Here is a 21,575-nt window from a genome sequence, read left to right on the forward strand (position 1 = left end):
TGGAGTCTCATCGTTCTTTGGGCGTGTTCGGTGTTTACATAGTAATATCACACAATATTCTGTGGGCCTCGAGAAATCACTGAAAACGCTCTGAAAGGGCTGGCACTGGGAGCATCCGTTTTCCAAAAGTGGCTGGCACTCAATGAGTTAATATAACAGCTTTTAAATCATTTTGATTGTACACTGACTTCTAATATCCATCGTTCCCACTCTGCGCCCTGGTTCAGGAAGAAGGTGCAAATAGGAGCATGCGTGTGAGCATGCATGTGCACTAGGGGAGTCACGGTACACAAAAGTCACGGTTCGGTACGTACCTCGGTTTGGGGTCACGGTTCGGTACGAATACAGTACAACGGGAAAAAAGCAACAAATCCCAAATTCTGTTTTTTTCCCTTTGAATTTTTCTGAATTCTGTGTTTTGCTTTTTACGCTCATTTTACCATCGGAAATAGTGTCTAATAAGTGGGAATCAATAAATGTCCACTATTTAATAAGATCTAGGCAATCCACACAAAAAAGGTTTTACTCTAGAGCAGTGATTTTCAAAGTGTGGGGTGCGCCTCGCTCTCAGATGTCTGTATTCCAGCTGTTTGACAGGGCAAAGGCATTTCCCCCCACTTTAAATCTTTATTGTACACAAGTTTGTAAACAGAGCGCATGTGTGGAGTAGCCTAATACTCCCACCAACCCCTCCCCCACTGTCTGACAGACAGCGGGGTGGGTTTCTCTTTCCCAGTAAGTACAGGAAAGAACCCTGTCAGCGCCTTAACGTTATTGGATGCAAGTTTTGTTTACCATAATGATTACGTTCGGTCATCTAATGGATTATTGGAACATGACAAGGAGTCATCCCCTCTTCCTCCCTGCATCTTGCTTGTCATCCCACGCAATCTAAGTTGCTTGTTTACAAGTTAACAGCTTTGTCAGTGTTATGTAACGTTTAGCCGCAACGCGCAACTACAAAGGACTTTGTCATGGCTACGTAACGTTACATTGGCAAGCTTACCTCGTTGGCTTGATGTTGACAGAATTTGCAAAACAGCTTATCGCCTGAGTCATAAAAGTCATTAGGATACTGCTCTGCACTTTTTCGACGATGGTAACGCGGATTTCTATGGCCCTTGTGTTGTTTTGGTGTGTCTTCTTCTGTGGCGTTTAATTCAATTCTATTCAATGGCGTTCAAACAGCATTAAGGTGTTTACTACCACCTTCTGGATTTGACGTATTCGTCGTGTCGCTTCACGTACCGAACCGTGATGCCCGTACCGTGAAGTCACGGGACGAATACGTGTACCACGACACCCCTAATGTGCACACAGAGTGAGTGAGAAAGTGTATTCACCGTGCTCAAACTGGAAATCTATATAGCAGCGCTCGGAGAGTTTACTCCGTCTTCTCTTTCCTGAGCCTGGATCCTTCCACTTCTTCAGAGTGTCGCATAAGGCCTGGGAGGAGGAGAGAGGGAGGGAGGAGGAGAGAGGGAGGAGGAGAGAGGGAGGGAGGAGGAGAGAGGGGGAGGGAGGAGGAGAGAGGGAGGGAGGGAGGGATAAGATGTCAAAAAGAGAGACATGTAGGGATAAAGAGGCAGTTGAAAGGGAGAGAGTAAGAAGAGAGAGAAAATAAAATAAAATAACAGACTGCATGCACTCATATACACACTAGCGGTTTGCATGACTCCTGGTTTTTTCAACTGTCTGAAGGATGGACAGCTGTCGGAGGATCAGCTGATCCCTGCTGTAACGTTGGTAAACAGCACTGTCAGAGGATCAGCTGATCCCCGCTGTAACGTTGGTAAACAGCACTGTCGGAGGATCGGAGGATCAGCTGATCCCTGCTGTAACGTTGGTAAACAGCACTGTCGGAGGATCAGCTGATCCCTGCTGTAATGTTGGTAAACAGCACTGTCAGAGGATCAGCTGATCCCTGCTGTAACGTTGGTAAACAGCACTGTCAGAGGATCAGCTGATCCCTGCTGTAACGTTGGTAAACAGCACTGTCAAGAGGATCAGCTGATCCCTGCTGTAACGTTGGTAAACAGCACTGTCAAGAGGATCAGAACGTTGGTAAACAATGGAGTCGCTCGCAACAATAAAAGTACTCCGATGACAAGGAAAGCAAAAAAAGAACGTGCAAAGCCACATTGTTCTAAACAAAAATAATGTAGCTTATTACTTTGATTAACAATAAATCTAGAAAAAAAAGTCAACAAATAGGCCTATAGAAAAGAGTGAAAAAGACTCAATGTCTCCCGTTAGGCGTCAACTTATGGTAGTAACGTCGACTAGTCTATGCAACACTTAATATACACACACACACACACACACAAATCCCTCGAGATGAATGTGATGTTTGCGCGAGGTGTGTGTGATCAGCAACACACTGTGTCATATGAGAGCACAGATACCTTGCGTGTGATTGCATAGTGTCCCTTGAAGGCGTTGAGGGCCCATTTGATGTCCTGGCAGCTGAGCATCCTGAAGTCGGCCATCAGCAGGTCAGCAGCCTGCATCATGGCCTCCACTCCTACTCCCTCCAGGCTCAGCTTGGCAAAGTCGAACAGGTCCTCCGTCACCTAAAGGGGCACACACAGGCAGGAGCATAAGCACACACAGGCAGGAGCATAAGCACACACAGGCAGGAGCATAAGCACACACAGGCAGGAGCATAAGCACACACAGGCAGGAGCATAAGCACACACAGACAGAAGCATAAGCACATTCCCCCACGCACCAAAGACGATGGGATTCAAGCAAGAGGGCCCAACTTCAACTCACTTCCTGTCATTTTGTCACGTGGGGTTTTGCCCATGGTTTTCCACAGACACGCCCACTTAGGAGACTTTCGGCAGGTCTGAGTCAATGGTTGACCACGCCCATTTAGGAGACTTGCTGCTACCATTTGTTAGAATTGGCGGAGCCTGCGGTGACCCATCTATTTAGTAATATAATATCTATGCACGCACTCGCATATCAGATTCTGAGACTTTTAGGTTGCTTCCGTTGTTGACTAATTTTGTTCACAGGGTTCCCACACCTCCTTAAACATCAAATTCTCTTCTTCGTCAAACTTCTCAAGGAGCACATGGCATCGTTTGAGACACAGCTCAAGCTTCATTACTGTCACAACACTGAGAAATGAGAAAACTGAGAAATGAGGAAAAACCTGCATCATTCTACTTCAATCACTCATGAGTCATGCACACACGTGACGTGACCACCATCACACTTTCTGGAGGCAGGTAAGTAAAGAAAATATCAAAAGAACTTACATTTCTATTCTTGCACAACATATATAACTGCAGGCACTTTCAATGACTGAGGGACCGCTGTGTTCAAATCAGCAGGACTGGGGGGTTAGAGACAGACTGGGGGGTTAGAGACAGCAATGCTCACTAAGGTGAATAAATCCAGAGATGCAGCTTACTTTGTTTCCTGTGATTTGGACAAATTGGACTTTGGTGGGAGTGTGGGAAGGTGGGGGGATGAGCTGAGTACGCAGGCTATGAGGCAGCAGGGGCCAATTTGTGCACCCGTCGGCTGTTTTGCCTGAACGAGCCAGAGAGACTGAGGTGGGACAGTCTGGCTGTTGTCAATTCGCATTTACGCTTCAAAAGTTAAGCTCTTGCCTCAAATGCAATATTATAGTGTTGTCCTTCTCAGTGAAAATATATCCAAATATAATTGTATTATTAATCTGTGCATATATATTTTTCTTATATCAAAGGATGACTGCTGTTTTTAACGTTATCTGTGAGTTGAGGGAAAATGTAAAGAATTCAATTTTTACAATTGCCCCCGGTCTCCCCTACTATCCCCCGGTCTCCCCTACTATCCCCCGGTCTCCCCTACTATCCTTGCTATCTTGGTCAGAGCCTCAGGAAAATGGCACAGTAGGCAAAACAATAACCACTCGGCGGTCGAGAAGATTTTTCTGTATCATGGAAGTTTAACGTTACTTGGCTTGAGTCTTAAAGGAGAATTCTGTTTTTTTTTAACAAGCTGGAAATTATTTCCAGGTTTAATTATGATTTTTTACTCACCCTGATAAGTTTGGTTTGCTATCCAGGCACTGAAACGATAATATGCGTTGAGGGGGATGTGTAATGCATCTATTTCCTTCCTGTAAATAGCTTATTTCCTGACACACAGCGGCTCATATCCTTATTATATCATAGAGACAATGAGAAAAAGAACTATCTATTTACCTTGGTGCAGCGTGCTCAGCCTGGTGTGTTTACTGTCCATCACATTAGAGATAGCAGCTCCTGTTCCCCCCGCTCCTCACTTTATAATTGATATGTTAATCCAGCTCAAATAAATACGGGCGGCCAGCAAATTCAAATGCATCGTCCGTAATCTCAAATTCAGATAAATATCAGCGGTGTTTACCGTGCTATGCTACAGATCGACTGCACTGAGAGCTCAAACCGCCCTGCAAGTCCCCAAGATGTGTCTCTGAACAGGGCGAGTTGAAAGCACATCCGGGGACTTGAGCAGGGCGACTTGAGTGTTCAGAGCTGTCGATCTGTAGCGTAGCACAAACACACACACACACCCTTCAAGACAAACACACACACACACACACACGCACACACCTCTGTCTGGGTGCTTCCAGACTCCAGTAGGATGCTGGTGGGCGCGGCAGCAGCTCCTGCAGTCTCCCTGATGGGAAACGCTGGGTTCTCCAACAGCAGGTTACAGATACTGGAAAAATGCCATGTTAACAAAGCAAATGCATGTGAGCAAACAGAAAGCAACTACATGCCATGGCCACTTTACAAAGTACATAGAAGACAGTTGTAAATCTGGAAATGTAGGATTTATTTGAGCTATAAGTTAAGTAAAGGGTACTAAACTATACAACCAAACAGAATTGTCACAGTTAAAGGGATCCGCCAACTTTTCGGGAGTTTCGCGCATTTGCCATATCCCCCATACATAATCTAGATACACAATGTGTTTACCGTCACTCGGAACGAGTTACTTCCTTTTTTTGCCTGTAAACAGCGCTTCCGCTGTACACAGCGCATGTGCATGTGCATGCCTGGTGGCCATGTTTAGAAAGTAATTCCACCTATCTATTTACCTTAAAGATCATTTCTCCGCATTTTGGATTCATATTTCATCGCGTGGTGGGTACCCGAAGCACAAAGAGCTTTTTGGCACTGTTAGATGTGTTTTGGGTGATTTTGAACGACTGTACAGTTTGCCTCCATTCTATGGCAATACTAACTAACTTGACTGTAGCTCACTGTATGCTGCATGGAGAGTGACAGTAAACACATTGTGTATCTAGGTTATGTATGGAGGATACATAACCCAAATGAGCGAAACTCCCAAAAAGTTGGCGTATCCCTTTAACATAATGTAGATCAAGTCTGACAAACAACATCATACCCCAAATGCTTAACTCTCTCAAACATGTTTGAAACAGTATGCACCGATACTTTGACCAGTAATGAGAAATATTTTTTTGTTTATTCACCAACTGGACAATGGGTCATAATTGTTTCCATAATCATTGACATGTTGTTTCCATAATCATTGGCATGGGCATGCGTCTGATGTCCTCCACAGCTGAATGACTTATTGTAGCCATATACAGTATGACGTGCTACAGAAGAAAGTACATGCTCCTTACACATTCAAGTCTTTCACATTCTTCTGATGGATCAGTTCTGCTACATAGGCTTCCTGGACATCTGGGAATAGATCCAACTGCAGGGAAAAGCCGAAGAGTGGGAGAGATACAGGAGGAGGAGACATATATGGTTATCCCACAATTAAGAAGCATTGGTCTGGCCTTAACATGAAGGGACTCAACTCTGAGTGTCTGTCAAGTCGTCTGTGTGCTGTGCAAGGCATGTGCCATGCTTGGCTGGGTGTATGTGGCAGTTTGTGTGATACTCACCACCCCAGTGATCAAGGCCCTAATGTGGGGCTGATCCTCTAGTCTCTCCACCCGTGGCACAGAGGGACCAGGCCTTGCATCCTCTATCCTGGGAATGTCCTCTGGAGCTGGAGGGACTGCAACTAGGCCGGGGGCTGGATTGGCCCTTTCTGGGTTTTGGGCTGGAGCCAGAAGGGCCTCTAGTCTGTTATGGGGGACTAAAGCTGCTTGGGCTTGGGCAGCAGGAGGGTTAGGCACCCTGGTGTTGAGGTTAGGGGCTGGGGCAACTGCCCTGGCAAACCCAGCCTGGGGTCGAGGGTTGGGAACGGCCTGCCCGGGCGCCTGGCTCCCCAGGATGATTCGGTGACCCGCCTCTGGAGGTCCCAGTCTCTCCGGGGCTGCAGCTCTCAGCACGGCAGGTCTGATTAAAGTTGCTCTCATCTGGAAAATTTGAGGGGCCTGAGCTGGAGCCTGGGCTGGGGCCTGGGCTGGGGCCTGGGCTGGGGCCTGGGCTGGGGCCTGAGCTAAGGGCTGTGGCTCGATCTGAATGAGGTTGCCCTGGGCAGGCTGCAGTGGCTTGGGCTCGAGCAGTGCCTGCGGCCTGTGCTGCCTGTGGGGTTGGTTTAAGATACAGACAAGTTGCTTCAGATCCAGCACTCGGATGACCTGGGGATGTGGGTTTGTGAGCCCACTGGCCTGGGGCTGTGTCGATGTACCAGGCTGAGGTTGTGTCTGTGACTTAGGAAGTGCCGATGAAGTACTGGCCTGAGGAGTGTCTTGTGTATGTTTACTAGTACTAGCCTTGGCTTGTAACTGTGTCGAAGCAGCCAAATCGGTCTGTGCAACAGCAGAAGATTTGTGCGTGGCATGGGTAGAGGTACTCGCTTGGGGCTCCTCCAGTGGCTGTGTTGAAGAACCAGCTTGTGGCTGTGTGAATCCAGATGTGCTATGTAAAAAAATGGGTGGTAAAAATGTTGTTTTTGATATGGCCTTGCCCGTGGCGCCTGTGGAGGTAGACGGGGTTTGGGTAGACGTACTTGCTTGGGGGTCTGCCTTAATGTGTGCCGCCGTAGCAGGCTCTTGCTGTGAGTTTGTGGACGTTTTTGGCTGAGACTGTGTGTACGTTGAAGAGCCAGGCTGGGGCTGAACCTGTATTCGCATGGGTGGTCTTTCCACAAAAGTGTTGGCCTTGGCATCTGTGGAGGTAGAGGGCTCTTCTGTGGGAACCCCAGAGGCCGCGTCACCATGACCCCTGACTTGGATTAGATGCCCCGAGGCTCCACTCCATGTCGCTGCTGGGCGAATCAAGTGTCTTCGCGCAGGCGTTAGAGGCTCCTGCTGGCCACAGTGGGCAGAGACAGAAAGAAAAAAAGAAACAGACAAAATTGATGGTACTTTTGTTGTGTCCACTGCTGCTGCTCCTACAACTAACAGTCATTTTCAGCCAGCCTATGTATACAGTCTTCTATATTTTTTGTGACTTTACTGCACAGCCAAGAATTCCCAGGAAACAATCACATGACATGACATGACAGTGTCATGCCATGTGATTGTTGTGTCATGATGACACAGAACAAGCCTTTCTGTGACTCTTTTTCAGCATGTGGCTACTGGCTTTGGTTAAATGGCTACACAGTAATAAATTAGCGGTCAGGAGTCATACAATCCAGATAGTACTAGAACTCAAAATCCTAAAGCTCTCAGACAGTGGTCGCTATTTATTGCACCCTCATATTAAAACATACTCAAGCTGAAGCCATGCAATCATAATACATGAAGAATGTGAGAACACCTAGTTTCATTCACCTCCAGTATGCTGACATCGTCGTCATCCGCATCATCCGGTACTAAAACAGGACTGCCAGGTACCAGAGTCACAGGCTCCTCGTCGGAGTCGTCAGAAATGGTGATGAGCTCCCTCTGACGGGCCTGACAGCCTACAGAAACACACAAGCAAGCGAGATGTGTACTAACGAATAGAGATATGTATTCATCACTAAGGGACAGAGTGCGGGAGAGAGAGAATGCATGTAATACGAGTATGAAACCTGCATATTAGCCCACTGGTAGTCTCGCTGGCCAGCCTCCCCTCCGTGAGAGGAGTCTGGCAGCGCAGTTCTCCATTGTGGAATTGCGATGGGCGGCGCTTAGCGGCAGTGCCCTTGGAAAATAGTTTCCAACTTGACATTTTCAGCGTGTAGCAACGAGCTAGCGTGTAGGTTTCTGCCGTTAGCTTGCTAGCTAGTTAGCGTTGTTGTTTTCACTGAGGCAGCAGGGCATTATTTACAGCGACACACAGGGAGGAGGGAGCGGAAGCCGCTCTGATTGACATGGTCGGAGGCAATGACAGAGCTTGTAATAAGCGGGGCGCGGACATCCGGCAGCGACTGAAACAGTCGCTCCAATGGGGAGCAGCTGTAGAGCAGGGGAGGGTTTATCCCAGTAGCCTGTTTCCATGCCGCCAGACTCCTCTTACGGAACGGAGGCTGGCCAGTGAGACTAGCCCACTGGTAACAGACTGTGTGAGATAGATGGACTGTTGTGACAAACTGCAGGGATGCAAAGTCATGGAGAGTGAAAAAGGTGACAGATAGCAGGGCAGACATAAAACCACTCAGAAATCCTCCTGTTTTTGGAATGAAAAAAGTAACCTAAATGTGACTAGTTTACATCCCTGAAACTGGAGCAGTGTGTGTGTGTGTGTGTGTGTGTTTGAATGAACACACGCAGGTATCTCACCTTGGCTGCGGTGGACGTTGAAGCTGGCCAGGTGAATTACGTCGTCATCGCCTCCTCCGTGTGCCATTGTGATGCTAACAGCCTCCCTGAGTCAGCACACACACCGAGTCTCTACAGGCACTGCTCAGTCACCACCATCTACTACGCACACGCACACACACACACACACACACACACAGTTGAAGAGCTGGTATTCCCCATGGACGCCAACATATACAGCTAGGGTTTCACTTTGACTTGGAATTTGGAGACACTGCACCTTATTTACCATCAGTAAAACTAGTGGTAATACTGGTCTAATAAATTATGACACATGCTGCGTGTGTCCAGTTAGCTAACAATATAAATGTTAGCAATGGACATAGCGATGACCCCCTTCAAATCACCACTCAAGTAACGCTAATAACGTTAGCTAAAGCTCATTTGGTGTAGCATTAGGCCAACTTGGATCAATCAACAAAGACAAGACAGGAATATTCGCCATCATTCACTCCGTTAGCTTCAAGTGCTAATCCAGCGCGCAGTTAGCTCAGCTAATCAGTGACAGTAACGTCAGTTTGAAAGAAACGTTACAACAAGCGACGCAACATTGCGAGAAGCTTCCAATGTTAAGTTGCATGCAGTGCTAACGTTAAAAGTCAAACTATAACGTTATACGCATGCTGTTAGATCAGCAACTGGATTAACGATGTGTTGATACGCTGTAAAAACAAATAGGCCAAGACAAACAAGTCATTATTTCCACGGAAATAATCAGTCACTCTAACCAGAACTAACCAGCACAACAGCAGCCAGCTAGGCTAATATTAGTTAGCTTGGCTCGCTCGCTAGCTAGCTAGCTAGCAAGTAGGTTAGCTCACTTGTGAGATTTCTGTGAACCAAGTCGTCGATTTATAGCATAAGATATCGATGTCAATAATAGTTAGTGCCGAAATGTACGATACCTCGGTTTAAAATGTTAGACAACCAGCACAAAACGCCGTTGCTTTCTTGATGGTTTGACAATCCGCGGGTTGAAACAAACTGCCAAAACAAGACTGGCCGTTGCGTCACACGCACGTTGTTGACGTCAAAACGTAAGACAGTGGCCCTCTGGGAGCTGTAATCCTTTAAGACCATTGATTAGACACATGTTTTCTCAAGTCCTCCCGCAAACTTCCCTTTGTAAACATTTTGTAAAGATCTCAAATGTAGCAATGCACCGACATGTAATTTCAAAATCAAAATCTTAATAGAATAAAATACACAATTCATCATGAAAGATAATAAAACCCTTCTTTAAAATAAAACGACAGTAAATTCAAACAGGATAGGCCTAGAGATAATCATCATCAGTATTTAAATGGGAGCTGGGGCTCTGTCTGTTTCTCTGTCCCACTGTGATGTCATAAATCCCACTGTGACATCATCCGTGATGTCATAAATGCCACTGTGACATCATCAGTGATGTCATAAATCCCAATGACATGATTTGATTTGACGGTTACAAATTGAAATACAGTGTACTAAACAAAGTACAGCCACGGATCTCAAAGAATAACATCAAGGATAAAGCACAATAAAGTCAAGACTTATTTCCATTGTGGTCCTTGGTCTAAAACAGGTAGATAAAAACAACAACAACAACAATATAAACATAAAATAATTAACAGAAGTATTCAATACAGTATGATTTATGCAATAAGAGATGAGAAACATACATATCAAAATACACAAAAGAAGCTGTACATCAGAGCTTAGACAAGGACTTGTTCAAGAAGCCACAATTTGACCTTCTTCTTGAAAACACCTTGGCTGCTTGTACACTTTTAAGTGGAGGGGCAACATGTTCCAATTTTTAGCCCCGATAAATTTAAAAGAGCACTTACCTAGGTTTGTTTTAAAACCAGGTAGACGTAAGTCAGCAGTACTGGTAGTGTTGTGGGAGTGTGTATCTCCACTCCTCTGGAAGTGATTGCTAAGATATTCAGGGGCTCTGTTGTTATAGATGTTATGAACAATATTAAGTTGGAGCTGGACATATCTAGCATCCACGGGGAGCCAGCCCAGCTTCTGGAGGAGTACTTTTCCCACATGGTCTCTAGGGGCTAGGCCTAGAGTTAGCCTTACTAATTGGTTCTGGGAAACCTGCAGTTTCTCCTTCAAAACTTTGGTCAAACCTCCGTACCAAGAAGAGATGGCATAATCAAAGCAAGGAGAAAGGAGGAGACAGGAAGGAGGAAGGAGACATCATCAGTGATGTCATAAATCCCACTCTGACATCATAATCCCAGTGATGTGTGACATCAGTGATGTCATACATCCCACTCTGACATCATTAGTGTCAGTGATGTCACAAAAAAGAAGTGGGAGTCTGCCTTCAGACCCCCGTCTTCAGCCATGGACAGCTTAATGTTGCCAGCTCCAGGACATGTGATCCCGCATCCCTGAAGTATGCCGTCAAGGAGCAGCCAGGGCGAGGCCACATAGCGGGCCGAGCTGCGTGTGCGAGCTGCAGGGCCAGCTGGGCGAGCTGCAGGGCGGGTGAGGCCGCGTAGCGGGCGAGCCTAGTTTGGTTAAATCCTCCAGTTTCCATTGATTATGCCAATTACCATTGTGCCATATGGTGAAGATTTAGTCTTCTTTGACATCTGGAAAGGTTGGTGGAGCCTAGCCTCTCTTCAATTATGCATTTTAGCAATGCATTACTTTAACGAAGTGAAGTCTTGAGGCAAACACACACATGCCACACATGTGGCCTTAAAAAAAACCTTCACATGGTGAAAATTCTGCATTTGATATTTGCATAAATTCAAAAGTAGAATGACTGAGATAGCTCTCTCTCAGACCAAAAGTTAGGAGTATTTTAATGTAATGCATCTAAAAGTAGGGGAACACAGAAATGTGGACCAAGGCAGCTCAGCAGGCAAATAGTAAACAAAAATGAAAGAGGAGCTCCTTGAAGTTTTTCAAAGAAATAGTATTTAATCCAGAAGTAATATATTCGCGCAGCTATTCCAGCCTGATGAAGACCCTGTGTGGTTGAAACGCGCATAGCGTTTTTGTTTGCCTGTGTACTTTTGTGAAGATATATTCTGTTTGTAACACTGCTGTGTACACGAATGCATCTAAAAGTAAAACGTGAGAAAGATGGCTTTAAACATTCCATTCTCATTCCACCAAAACCATAAAATAAAAAATAAATAATCCAAGTCCCCAGAACCCAAGTCAAGTCTCATGTCTTCTCTTCATACACCAAGTTAAGTCTCAAGCAATTTAATGTTGTTTTTTACCAGCAGCCATTTTGTGTCTAAAAGGCAGGAAGTAACACAGGTGCAAGTAAAACATTAATGAGGGTTTCCAACTTCCAATCCATTTAGGTGTTCCAGTGCCAGGGCCCTCATTAAAGTTTTGGTTGCACCTGTTACTTCCTGCCTTTTAGACACAAAATTGCTCAGGTGAAAAATGTGAATTCAAACCGACTCAAACAGTTCAATACATTTGCTCTTTGACACCGAATAAATCACTTAACACACAGAACATATTTTCAATTTAGCTTCTTTTAATATAATCTTATTTACATTGTATTTTTTCATAAATGTTTAGTACATAGTAAGTTACAATACTCTTGCATCCATTACACAATGAACTCAGAACCTAGAAAATGTAGACTGAAATGAAACTGCAAACAGTCATCTTCAATCTACAATGCATCCCAACACTTTCCACGGTTTTCGCTCGACATTTAGTTTTTGATTTCATTCACTTCTATGGAGGCTTAATGACGGTTAAAAGGTTTTGTTCATTCACGGTGGTCTTGAGGAAGATTACTAGACGAGAGGAACCTTTTCCTAACCTTGGAGCGATGGAGAAAGTGAGATGGAAGGAGAAGTATCAGGGTCGCAAAGCAAGAGCCAGAGCGAAATGATGGACAGATGTGTGAAAAGGCTTTTGAGATTTTATTACATGTCACATTCACCCAAGAGTTCTTTCCTTCCATCCTCACAGCTCATTTGGAACGCTAGCCAGGTCATGACCTCTGACCTCTCTATAACATCAAGTGTAGTAATTCTCAGATCGGGAGCTGGATGTCAAAACTCTAGTTTGGGATCAAGCCTCGGGGGTCAGGGAGGTCAATTCACTTTCATTTCAATAAATGTAAGATGGAATTCAAAACCTCCCAACGTGCTAAAGGGAAATTCATACTTCCTGTGCGGGCCTCTATGCAGTCGTCCACGTGCAGCCCAAAATGTATGATTGCACAGACTGAATGCATAGCAAGTGTGCCAACTGAGCATGCTCCAGGTAACACAATTGAGCTGGTTTTGAAGAGAGGTTGTGCGAGCAGATTCACAAAACACAAGCCTTCACTATGCAGTGATCTCTGGGCTGCACTCAATTGGACGACCAAACACCCTCCACCATGATGCCAGGAAACCAAAAACAAAAGCATTCTCTCCTATCCTTTGTGCCTGGAAATGGCGGTAGTTGTAGTTTTGTTGCTCTAGTCTGTGCGGTGAGGTTGGAGCCTGTGAAAATCTAACAGAGTGGTGGCGTGGCCCGGGAAAGGCGCATTTGTGGAATGCCATACCGCCAGGGACCTTCCAGTTGGTATGAATGCAACCATGTTCACGTCCGGTGACCGGTGACCGGTACAAGTCTGCAGCTGTCAACGGACGCGGAACACGGACAGTATGTCCGGGCCTCAACTCCTCTCATAAACAAGAGCAGTCATTCACAAATATTTCACCATTGACAGATAAAATACTGTGAAATAATAATAATAATAATAATAATAATAAAAAAATCCACATTTTCAATTTGTAAAAAAAATAAAAAATAGAAAAAAAATGCAATTCCTGGATTGCTTGAATTGCAAGTGAATTGACCCTCTAGTGGGAGTGGGGGGGAAGACAGATGAAGAGATTAGTGTGGGCTCTTGGTAGAGCATATAGCAGCATGGTCAGTAATCACTTAGTAATAAATAATAAAATCAGACATCAACGATCAATATCAGATTGGATCAGAGTGGTCGCAGGTACAAACGGAGGGGACAGTAAGTAACAAAACAGGGGAGCAGGCTCATGTGATCCTTTTTTTTTTTTTTTACAAAGAATAACCAGGTGCCATGCACGACACATATACATACGCTCTCACACAGACACAAATACAATCTCTCTCGCTTTCTCTCATGCACGCGCGCGCGCGCACATATTCCCATACACAACAGTGGTTAAACATGAAGCGTGAATACTCGTCAACCGGTCCGCTCGTCAGACAGAAAGACGAGTCCGTCTCCGCCGTGCTGATTCGGAGCGCTCTGCTCGCGGGCGCGTAACGCCCGTCGGCCCGAGTGTGTCCAGAGGCTCCAGTGCCATTGGAATTCTCGTGGGAGAGCCAAGACAAAAGTCGCTGTCGCGGGAAGGTGTTCTGAAGAATGACATCATAGCTTGTTAAAACCGAAGGATAAAAATGCTTCTTCAAAACATCTGAAAAATTCTAAAATACTTCTGTTGTTTTTGTCCTTTTGTTTCTTTTTTCTCCCCCTCTTGCCGGGGTCCACCTTTAACCTCCGCCAGCAGTCCGGTGGTGAAGAGGTGTCCAGCAGAGGGCGTGTGTTTCTGCATGTGTGTGTGTTCTTGTGAAGCTTGGCCTCTCTGTATACTCCATGTATACGTCCTCTATATTCGCTGTGTCTGTATATGTGGGGGGAAAAGTCAGAGTTGTGTGCAAGTGTAAGCGTGTGTGTCTGTGTTTTGTGTGTGTGCATATTTGTTTGTTTGTTCATCACTCCACAGCGAAGCCGCAGGTCTCCTCCACAGCCGTCAGCAGCTTCTCATAGAGCTTCTCATACGACTCATAGGGGGGTATGTCTATCCTGTTAAAACTGGAGACAGAGAAAGATCATGAGTTACTTGTACAATCACAGAAACGGGGGACGCCAGGGTTCCTACACATTTCCAACTAAAAAATGCCATAGTTGTTCCAGACCTTAATATATATCTTTTTTTTAAGGCTTCAATATGATTTACACAGATAGACATTTGCCCCTGCTGTTAACTCGGTCACATCACTGTATAGATGAAGATTGTTCTTCACGGCTACAAATACCAATATGTGAGATGATTGAGAGGGTTCCTACACGGTTTCCACAACAACAGAAAAACTAGAATTATCTTTGCATCAGACCTGAACTACAACATTTTTAATATTTTTCCAGGCATTTTTTTCCACATTCACAAACTAATCAAGACCTGGAAATGATCAAATGAATTTTTAAAAAGGTACATTCAGCAATGTTTTTGTGTTAAAATAAGTGTTAAATGGCTCGATATTCAGACAGCAATCACTGAAATGGAGTGTTTGGTCAGTGACTTGAAACCACTCCACTGTCCTCTATCTCTCTCCTGTAGTCCTGCAGGCAGGGCGGACGTATCTCCGCAACCGTAACTCATAGAGACTCAGGGATGGCGGCGTTGGATTCGGGGTGAAAAAATACATATAGTCCTTTAGGCATCGCGATCTGGATCTGACCCTCCGTTCCCTGAATCTGTTATTTGTGTGTGTGTGTGTGTGTGTGTGTGGAATAGACTATCTTAGGAATCTTAGGAATAGACTAGGTGACAACCAAGTATAGTTTGGTGACAAGCTGGAGAGACAGTTGACGGTCAGAGAGACGGCACCCGGTACGGGATGGGTTTAGGACCCCAGCCTGGCTCTCTCGTGAGGGAGAAATCCACAAACGCTACGGATTCGCCTCCTGAAAATCTGTGTAAAGATCGGCGCCGCCTGGGGTCCTTCAGGCCAGAGCGAGATGCTCGGCGCAGGCGAATGACGTGCAGCGCACAGGCCTTCTTGAGGCATCCTCTCTGCCCATGGTAGGATTGCCTTTTCCCCAGGGAGGGTCTGGTGAGACGATGGAGGAGCGCGGCTGGGAGTCACCCACAGGGCCTTAGACCCTCCATGCACCGAAGGGTCTTTCAATAATGCGGTGTAGCACTAACTCTATTGCAGCGGATTGGGCGTGATCAACCCTTCCGCGGGCAACGTTGCAGACAGAGTAGGAAGGCTGATCCGTGAGCGCCTGCTTCCGGGACACGGGTCGGGGTCTTAATCGGCCTCGGCTGGGTCTACTGGGCGAGGGTGTATGATATTGACAGACCCGAAACACCTTACGACCCCAGCTAACATCACTGATGACGCGTTCCAGCGCATGCTGTAGTATGTATTTTGAACATGTGTGTGTGTGTGTGTCCTCCTTACCATGTGTGTGCCTTGGGCAGGTTGTCTGTGTTAGCATCTATCAAATGGATGGTGAAGAGCCTTGGTCCTGCAGAACCTGTAGAACCTTACACAAATACATTCTAGTTATCACTGCTCTACTCTGGTGCACACATCAATATGCATTCCCTATAACAACCTTTGATCCGGGGACCCCCAGGGGTCCGTGGCACTTTGCCAGGGGGTACGCAAAAAGTTTTCAGGAAAATAAAAATAAAAAATTGGTTTCTATTGTGTGCAAAAGCTTCATAGTTCAACAAAAATATTTTATGCTTTAAATCTAAAATGGTTCATGGATTACATTCTAATCTAAGAAACCTATCAATTTAAAAGTCAAGCACGTTATCGTGGAAACAATTAAGCGTAGCCCAAAATCACGAATCAGAATGAGGGGGTCCCCGCCCGGTATATTTTCTATCTTGTAAGGGGTCATTGGCTGAAAAACATTTGAGAATCTCTGCAAAAATCATAGATCTTCTTCAAGTCTTTCATTTGTGCACAGATTTGAGTGTGCGGATGCTCTGCATGCTTTTCATTCAGTTTGATGCTCTTAAGCTCCAGCACCTCAGCTAAGTCTGATACCCCCTGCCCCCCAAATGCCAGCACCAAAGGAACACAGTGATACAGATGCGTGTGCGTGTGCGTGTGCGTGTGTGTGTGTGCGTGTGCGTGTGCCTCCAAGCAAGTGCGTCACCCACCCTGCAGAGCTTTAAACCCCTGTAAGGGCACCCTGGTGGAGCCGGTGACAAACTGCAGCAGGCGCCCTCGCCTCTCCTCGCTGAAGGCCTCCACCGCCTGCCAGAACCAGCGCACCACGTTGCTGTCACATGTGCAGTGCTTCAGGCGCGTGTTGGCCTTCCAGTCGGCCAAGTCGATCTTCCCCAGCCCGCCGATGATCAGCTGGAAGAGGACGGTGGAAGAGGTGAACAAAGGGATCCAACAGAAACACAACAAATACAGAGTGCAGAAAGCACGCTGTAATGCGAAATTACACGCTGGCAGGATTCTACAGTCATTCTGTCACCAAAAACACTCCACAAAATGCAGATGAACGACATGCGCAATTTTATTATCAATCACTGTGATGACTGATTTATTGTAGGGATGTATGGTGATATCGGCGCGTCATCCGTATCGGCCGATAACGGCTTTAAAATGACATATCGGCATCTGCCCGAAACAAGCATTTCTGCTGATATGACAGGCCGATAAAATTACGCTTTAATTAATTATGGCCTAAATGCTCGACGCCATGTCCCCGGCACGAGGGTGCGCGCGCAGAAAATTTGCCCTGGTTGTGGCGGCAATTATCACGATTGTCTCAGGGAAAGCATCATCCAAGCCTGTTTAAGTAGGATGAATCTTACAGTTTTGTTTGAAAATTCTACATGAATAATAATATGACATGTTTGACCTAAGTTGAAGTAGTTTTCTTATTTTGCTCAGTGAATGTGTACATTTTGAAAAGCTTTGTATTTATGTCTGTATCTGCCAGTGGGCCATCACAATAAAAGCAGGCATAATAATGTGGTAATTCCACTACAGGAGAGAATTGATGTTCTATGAAATTAGGTGAAAAAAATGGGTGTATACTGTATGTCCGTATCGGCAACCGGCCAAAAGAGTGTTGAACAGGAAAATATCGGCATATCAGATATCATAAAAAATAAATCTGAAAATTAAAAATGAAACCTGCATATTAGCCCACTGGTAGTCTCGCTGGCCAGCCTCCCCTCCCTTCCGTGAGAGGAGTCTGGCGGCGCAGGTCTCCATTGTGGAATTGCGATGGGCGGCACTTAGCGGCAGTGCCCTTGGAAAATAGTTTCCAACTTGACATTTTCAGCGTGTAGCAACGAGCTAGCGTGTAGGTTTCTGCCGTTAGCTTGCTAGCTAGTTAGCGTTGTTGTTTTCACTGCGGCGGCAGGGCATTATTTACAGCGACACACAGGGAGGAGGGAGCGGAAGCCGCTCTGATTGACATGGTCGGAGCCAATGACAGAGCTTGTAATAAGCGGGGAGCGGACATCCGGCAGCGACTGAAACAGCATCTCTAATTTATTGATCATAGACACACACGTACCTCAAGTTCTTTATGGTCAAAGGGTTTGAGGAGGTGCTGGGGGATGAGCTCACTGAACCCTTTCTGTAGAGCCAGGAACTGGGCCTCAATACCACGCATAAACCTCCAGTTCACATAAAGTCTGAGAAAAACAAACACACTTTTTGTTCAACTATACACTACACACACACAATGGATGGATGTCTGTTCTATATGAAGTAAAGAAACAAACACAATATAAGATATGTTACTTGTACAAATACTGACTAATACAAACATAATCAAAGCAAGATATTGATGCAAGTCAAATTAATTGACGGTATAATGCTATATTATCGCAGAAAATGGTCACACAGTGAACAGGATAACTGTTGTCGCTCTGTTCTTACCTGACATATTCTTTTTTGTTCTCCTCTGTGACGGGGATGTTGCGCCCGTTGGGTTTGAGTTCGTGCTGCAGAAACTTGCCAAAGGCGTTGTGCTCCACGCAGAACGTGTGGTCTAGGACCGACGTGATGTCGTTCTCTCTGCACACAGAATGGGAGATTAGAATGAGAACGACAACTACAACACATTTTGGGGAATTTGGGGACAAGTGTGAACTGGTGGGAATAGCGTGATCCTCCCACGCGTGTGGGCTCGGTTTCCGCTCCCGGGTCCCCAGTGTGAAAGCACCCCAAGTTTACATGGACTGCAACAATGCGACTAACTGACCTTAATCTAAATGAAGACAGTATAAACTGCCGTTTACATGAGTTGCTTATGGAATATTCCATTCATATTCCTGTTTACATGCTACAGAGTATAGACCTTATTCGATTGACGTCACTCACATACTGGTACGCCCACCGCCGCCATATTGTTGACATAAACGCAGCAGCTCTCAAGTGACAGCCTATGTGGAGCAGCGTTTACAGGAAGCTAGCCACTGTTAGCGTTACCTGTATCGTTCCAATTGTGTTCGGATGGAGACCTGCGTTAGGCATGGCTGTAGTAATGACAGCAATAAAGTCCCCGTGGTTTGTTTCTATCTCTACCGTCCTCAGACGTGAAGGGAGCGACACTGAGGATACGTTAGCAGCACAGGAGAGGTGTGTGGATAGTTAGTTGAGACAGGTGAAACTTTCTGACAGCTCCTCACAGCAAAGTCTGTTCACCTCGTTCTTTTGTTTATTTATTACAGGCATTAACGGCTGCCGTCGGCAGCATACAAATAACAACTGTGGGGTTTTTATTGGTGTCATTAGCATCGCTATTTTGTAATGGAACAGAAACGACAATAAGGCTGTTACTAGTTGTCAGCTGCAGCGCTGTGTGCGCGCAGGACGGTATGTCAACAATATGGCGCCATCCAGGGTTAGCGAATAAGGTCTATATATATAGTCCGATTAATCCCTGAAGACGCACGGCCACATTACGTCCTGCGTCAGTTTCACTCCTGAATTTAATTTTAATTTTTCCCGAGTCTTTCTGTCATGTTTCTACCGTTAGGGACAACATGTTGACTTCTTTTTACGGACGGCAGCCATCTTTTCTTCTCTAAACAAGTTCCGCAACACTCGCTGCTAGAGCATGCGTCATCAAGCAGTTCGAGTGCTGTACGTGTTGCAAAATGCTGCGAAAATGATGCACTTCAATAACACGACTAAGATCGCAATACTCTTTGACTATTGCTTACTCCAACTATGAACTTTATCCGGTCAAGGTCATCAGAAAATGCTGTTTACGTGACAGTATCTTATTCAGAGTATTGTCTTAATCGGGGTTAATATCGGAATATCGGAATCCAAGTAAACCTGACAACCATTCCTCGCTTTTATAATTTTCCAGAACTTCTCGAGGCCTGGAAAATACGATTGTAAGGGGAGTGGGAACATGGGAGCGCGTGTGCAGGTGTGTGTGTCATTTGCTCACAGGATCCAGACGAGGCTCTTGTGCAGTTCGGGGTCAGTGGTCTCCAGGTCGTTGAGCTGGATGGGTTTGCCCAGCAGCTGTTTGTAGAAGGGCAGCGTGAAGCTCCCGTTGATGTAGTGGCCGTGGAAAACCGCCAGGCCCATCACACGGCCCACAAAGTGGAAATACGACAGGTGGTCCTGAGGGAGCGGGAGAGATGTTTGCCTCACTCGACTCAACCAGGATACAGCCTCATTTCAACATGCTTAAAACATGTGTCGCGTGTGCTTGCGTGTCTTTGTGTGCACTCACGGGGTTAATGGAGGAGTCTGGGTTGATCTGTAGTGTGTAGATGTTGTCTGTGGAGTACTGGAACAAGCCGTAGTAGGGGTTCAACATCTCATGGCAGAGCAGGTACAGCCACTCCCTACACACAACCAGCACATTATTAGAATAATGTTCAGAATGCACACACAGCCTTGGCAAAACAACATTAGCCCGTAACAATGAGGCCATTTACACCTGGCACTAACATGGGTTTTCTGTGATCAGATTGCAATCGGATAGTGCTTGACCACTTGAAAGTACAGGTGGTAAACGCCCCCAAGACACATTATCCACTTCTTAACATGCAGTGGAATCCGGAATATAACCAGCTCCTAGTCGGTTGGCCTGCATGTTAAACAACAATTAGCCGGCTTATGCACACTCCCGCGAATCCGGATCATATCGATATCTCAACCCCAAGTATACGATCCGCATTATAGGAAAAGCAGCTGTTGTTTAACACTGGCAGATCATGATCCAGATCACCTAGCTGTTATGTGTGAGTGGGCAGGTGGTGGCACTTTACAAACCATTAATGTCCCATCATTATTTTCATGAATGGACGTAGCGTTAGTTACGTGGCTGGATTATTTGGAAGAGAGCCAAATTAGGTGAGTAAACAACTAAAAGTTGAATCGTTTCTTTGTCCCCCATCTGCCAGTTTAAAAATGCAACAAGGGAGATGATAAGCCTACTAGAGTTGCGCGATCTTGACCTCAGTCAGATCGTCAATCGCCACCCTTTGACATCACCAATACACGATGTCATCGCGCAAGCACATGGCTATATATTAATATGGATGTTAACGTCTATATTAATTAGCTTCAGCTGCGCTCTCGCTGTGCTTTGCTAACTTAGCATCGATGCTAGCGGGACTTACCCAGCTATCATCATTGCCTGCTTTTACTGCTGCTTGCTGGTAATCATTCCCATGTCAGAAAAAGTCTCCAGATTTGTCGCTAACGTTAGTCTCTTCTGAGAAAGATTGTCTCCAGGAGGGTCTGAAAAGTTGGAGTTGGATTGTGTGAGGCAGCCAGCGTTGTGTGACTGTGAGCGTCCAGTGTTGTGTGACTGTGAGCGTCCAAGCTAACACAGCTGCGGAGAGAGCTGACTGACTGATAGCCTATATCGAGACATATGCCTAGCCTAACTTTTGTGCGGAGAAATAAATTGAAAACTAGTCAGATATAACTTGAATGCCACTTGTGAAATAAATCACCCACAGTGATTGACGACGGTGCGACCACTATTTTGACTGGGCGGCTTTATGTAACAAAGGCGAAGCGCTCATTTTTGGCACATTGCCACCCCCCGTTATTGCCTGAATGGTCGGAATGGACCCTCCGTTAAAACGGCATGTTTTTGAATGGAGTTTGGTTACTGATTCGCTAAAGCCGTTTCCATATC

At 45.7% G+C, this 21,575-nt stretch overlaps 2 protein-coding genes across 4 annotated transcripts in view; both read right to left on the reverse strand.

Moving 5' to 3' along the window:
- rnf216 (ring finger protein 216) overlaps nucleotides 1-9,662 on the reverse strand; it is a 41,171-nt gene extending 31,509 nt beyond the window's left edge. Inside the window, exons 1-8 of one of the 2 annotated variants that reach the window (XM_083648573.1) lie at nucleotides 9,574-9,662; nucleotides 8,630-8,770; nucleotides 7,697-7,827; nucleotides 5,912-7,225; nucleotides 5,642-5,718; nucleotides 4,596-4,704; nucleotides 2,406-2,573; nucleotides 1,344-1,446 (exon numbers count right to left, since the gene is read on the reverse strand). In XM_083648573.1, coding sequence (XP_083504699.1) covers nucleotides 1,344-1,446; nucleotides 2,406-2,573; nucleotides 4,596-4,704; nucleotides 5,642-5,718; nucleotides 5,912-7,225; nucleotides 7,697-7,827; nucleotides 8,630-8,696 — 1,969 coding nt within the window. In that variant the 5' untranslated portion in view covers nucleotides 8,697-8,770; nucleotides 9,574-9,662. Of the gene's footprint in view, nucleotides 1-1,343; nucleotides 1,447-2,405; nucleotides 2,574-4,595; nucleotides 4,705-5,641; nucleotides 5,719-5,911; nucleotides 7,229-7,696; nucleotides 7,828-8,629; nucleotides 8,771-9,573 lie in introns of both variants that reach the window. The other variant, XM_083648572.1, reaches the window with a different exon arrangement.
- A 2,559-nt stretch (nucleotides 9,663-12,221) lies between these two features.
- Nucleotides 12,222-21,575, reverse strand: part of smurf1 (SMAD specific E3 ubiquitin protein ligase 1) — a 47,973-nt gene continuing 38,619 nt past the window's right edge. For both annotated transcript variants that reach the window (XM_083648650.1, XM_083648649.1), the window contains exons 12-18: nucleotides 20,154-20,268; nucleotides 19,863-20,041; nucleotides 18,338-18,475; nucleotides 17,970-18,090; nucleotides 16,588-16,789; nucleotides 15,872-15,956; nucleotides 12,222-14,495 (exon numbers count right to left, since the gene is read on the reverse strand). In XM_083648650.1, the coding sequence (XP_083504776.1) occupies nucleotides 14,396-14,495; nucleotides 15,872-15,956; nucleotides 16,588-16,789; nucleotides 17,970-18,090; nucleotides 18,338-18,475; nucleotides 19,863-20,041; nucleotides 20,154-20,268 (940 nt within the window). In that variant the 3' untranslated portion in view covers nucleotides 12,222-14,395. The remainder of the gene's footprint in view (nucleotides 14,496-15,871; nucleotides 15,957-16,587; nucleotides 16,790-17,969; nucleotides 18,091-18,337; nucleotides 18,476-19,862; nucleotides 20,042-20,153; nucleotides 20,269-21,575) is intronic.

The sequence above is a fragment of the Poromitra crassiceps genome (assembly GCF_964638095.1).
Source record: "Poromitra crassiceps genome assembly, chromosome: 13".
NCBI lineage: Eukaryota > Metazoa > Chordata > Actinopteri > Beryciformes > Melamphaidae > Poromitra > Poromitra crassiceps.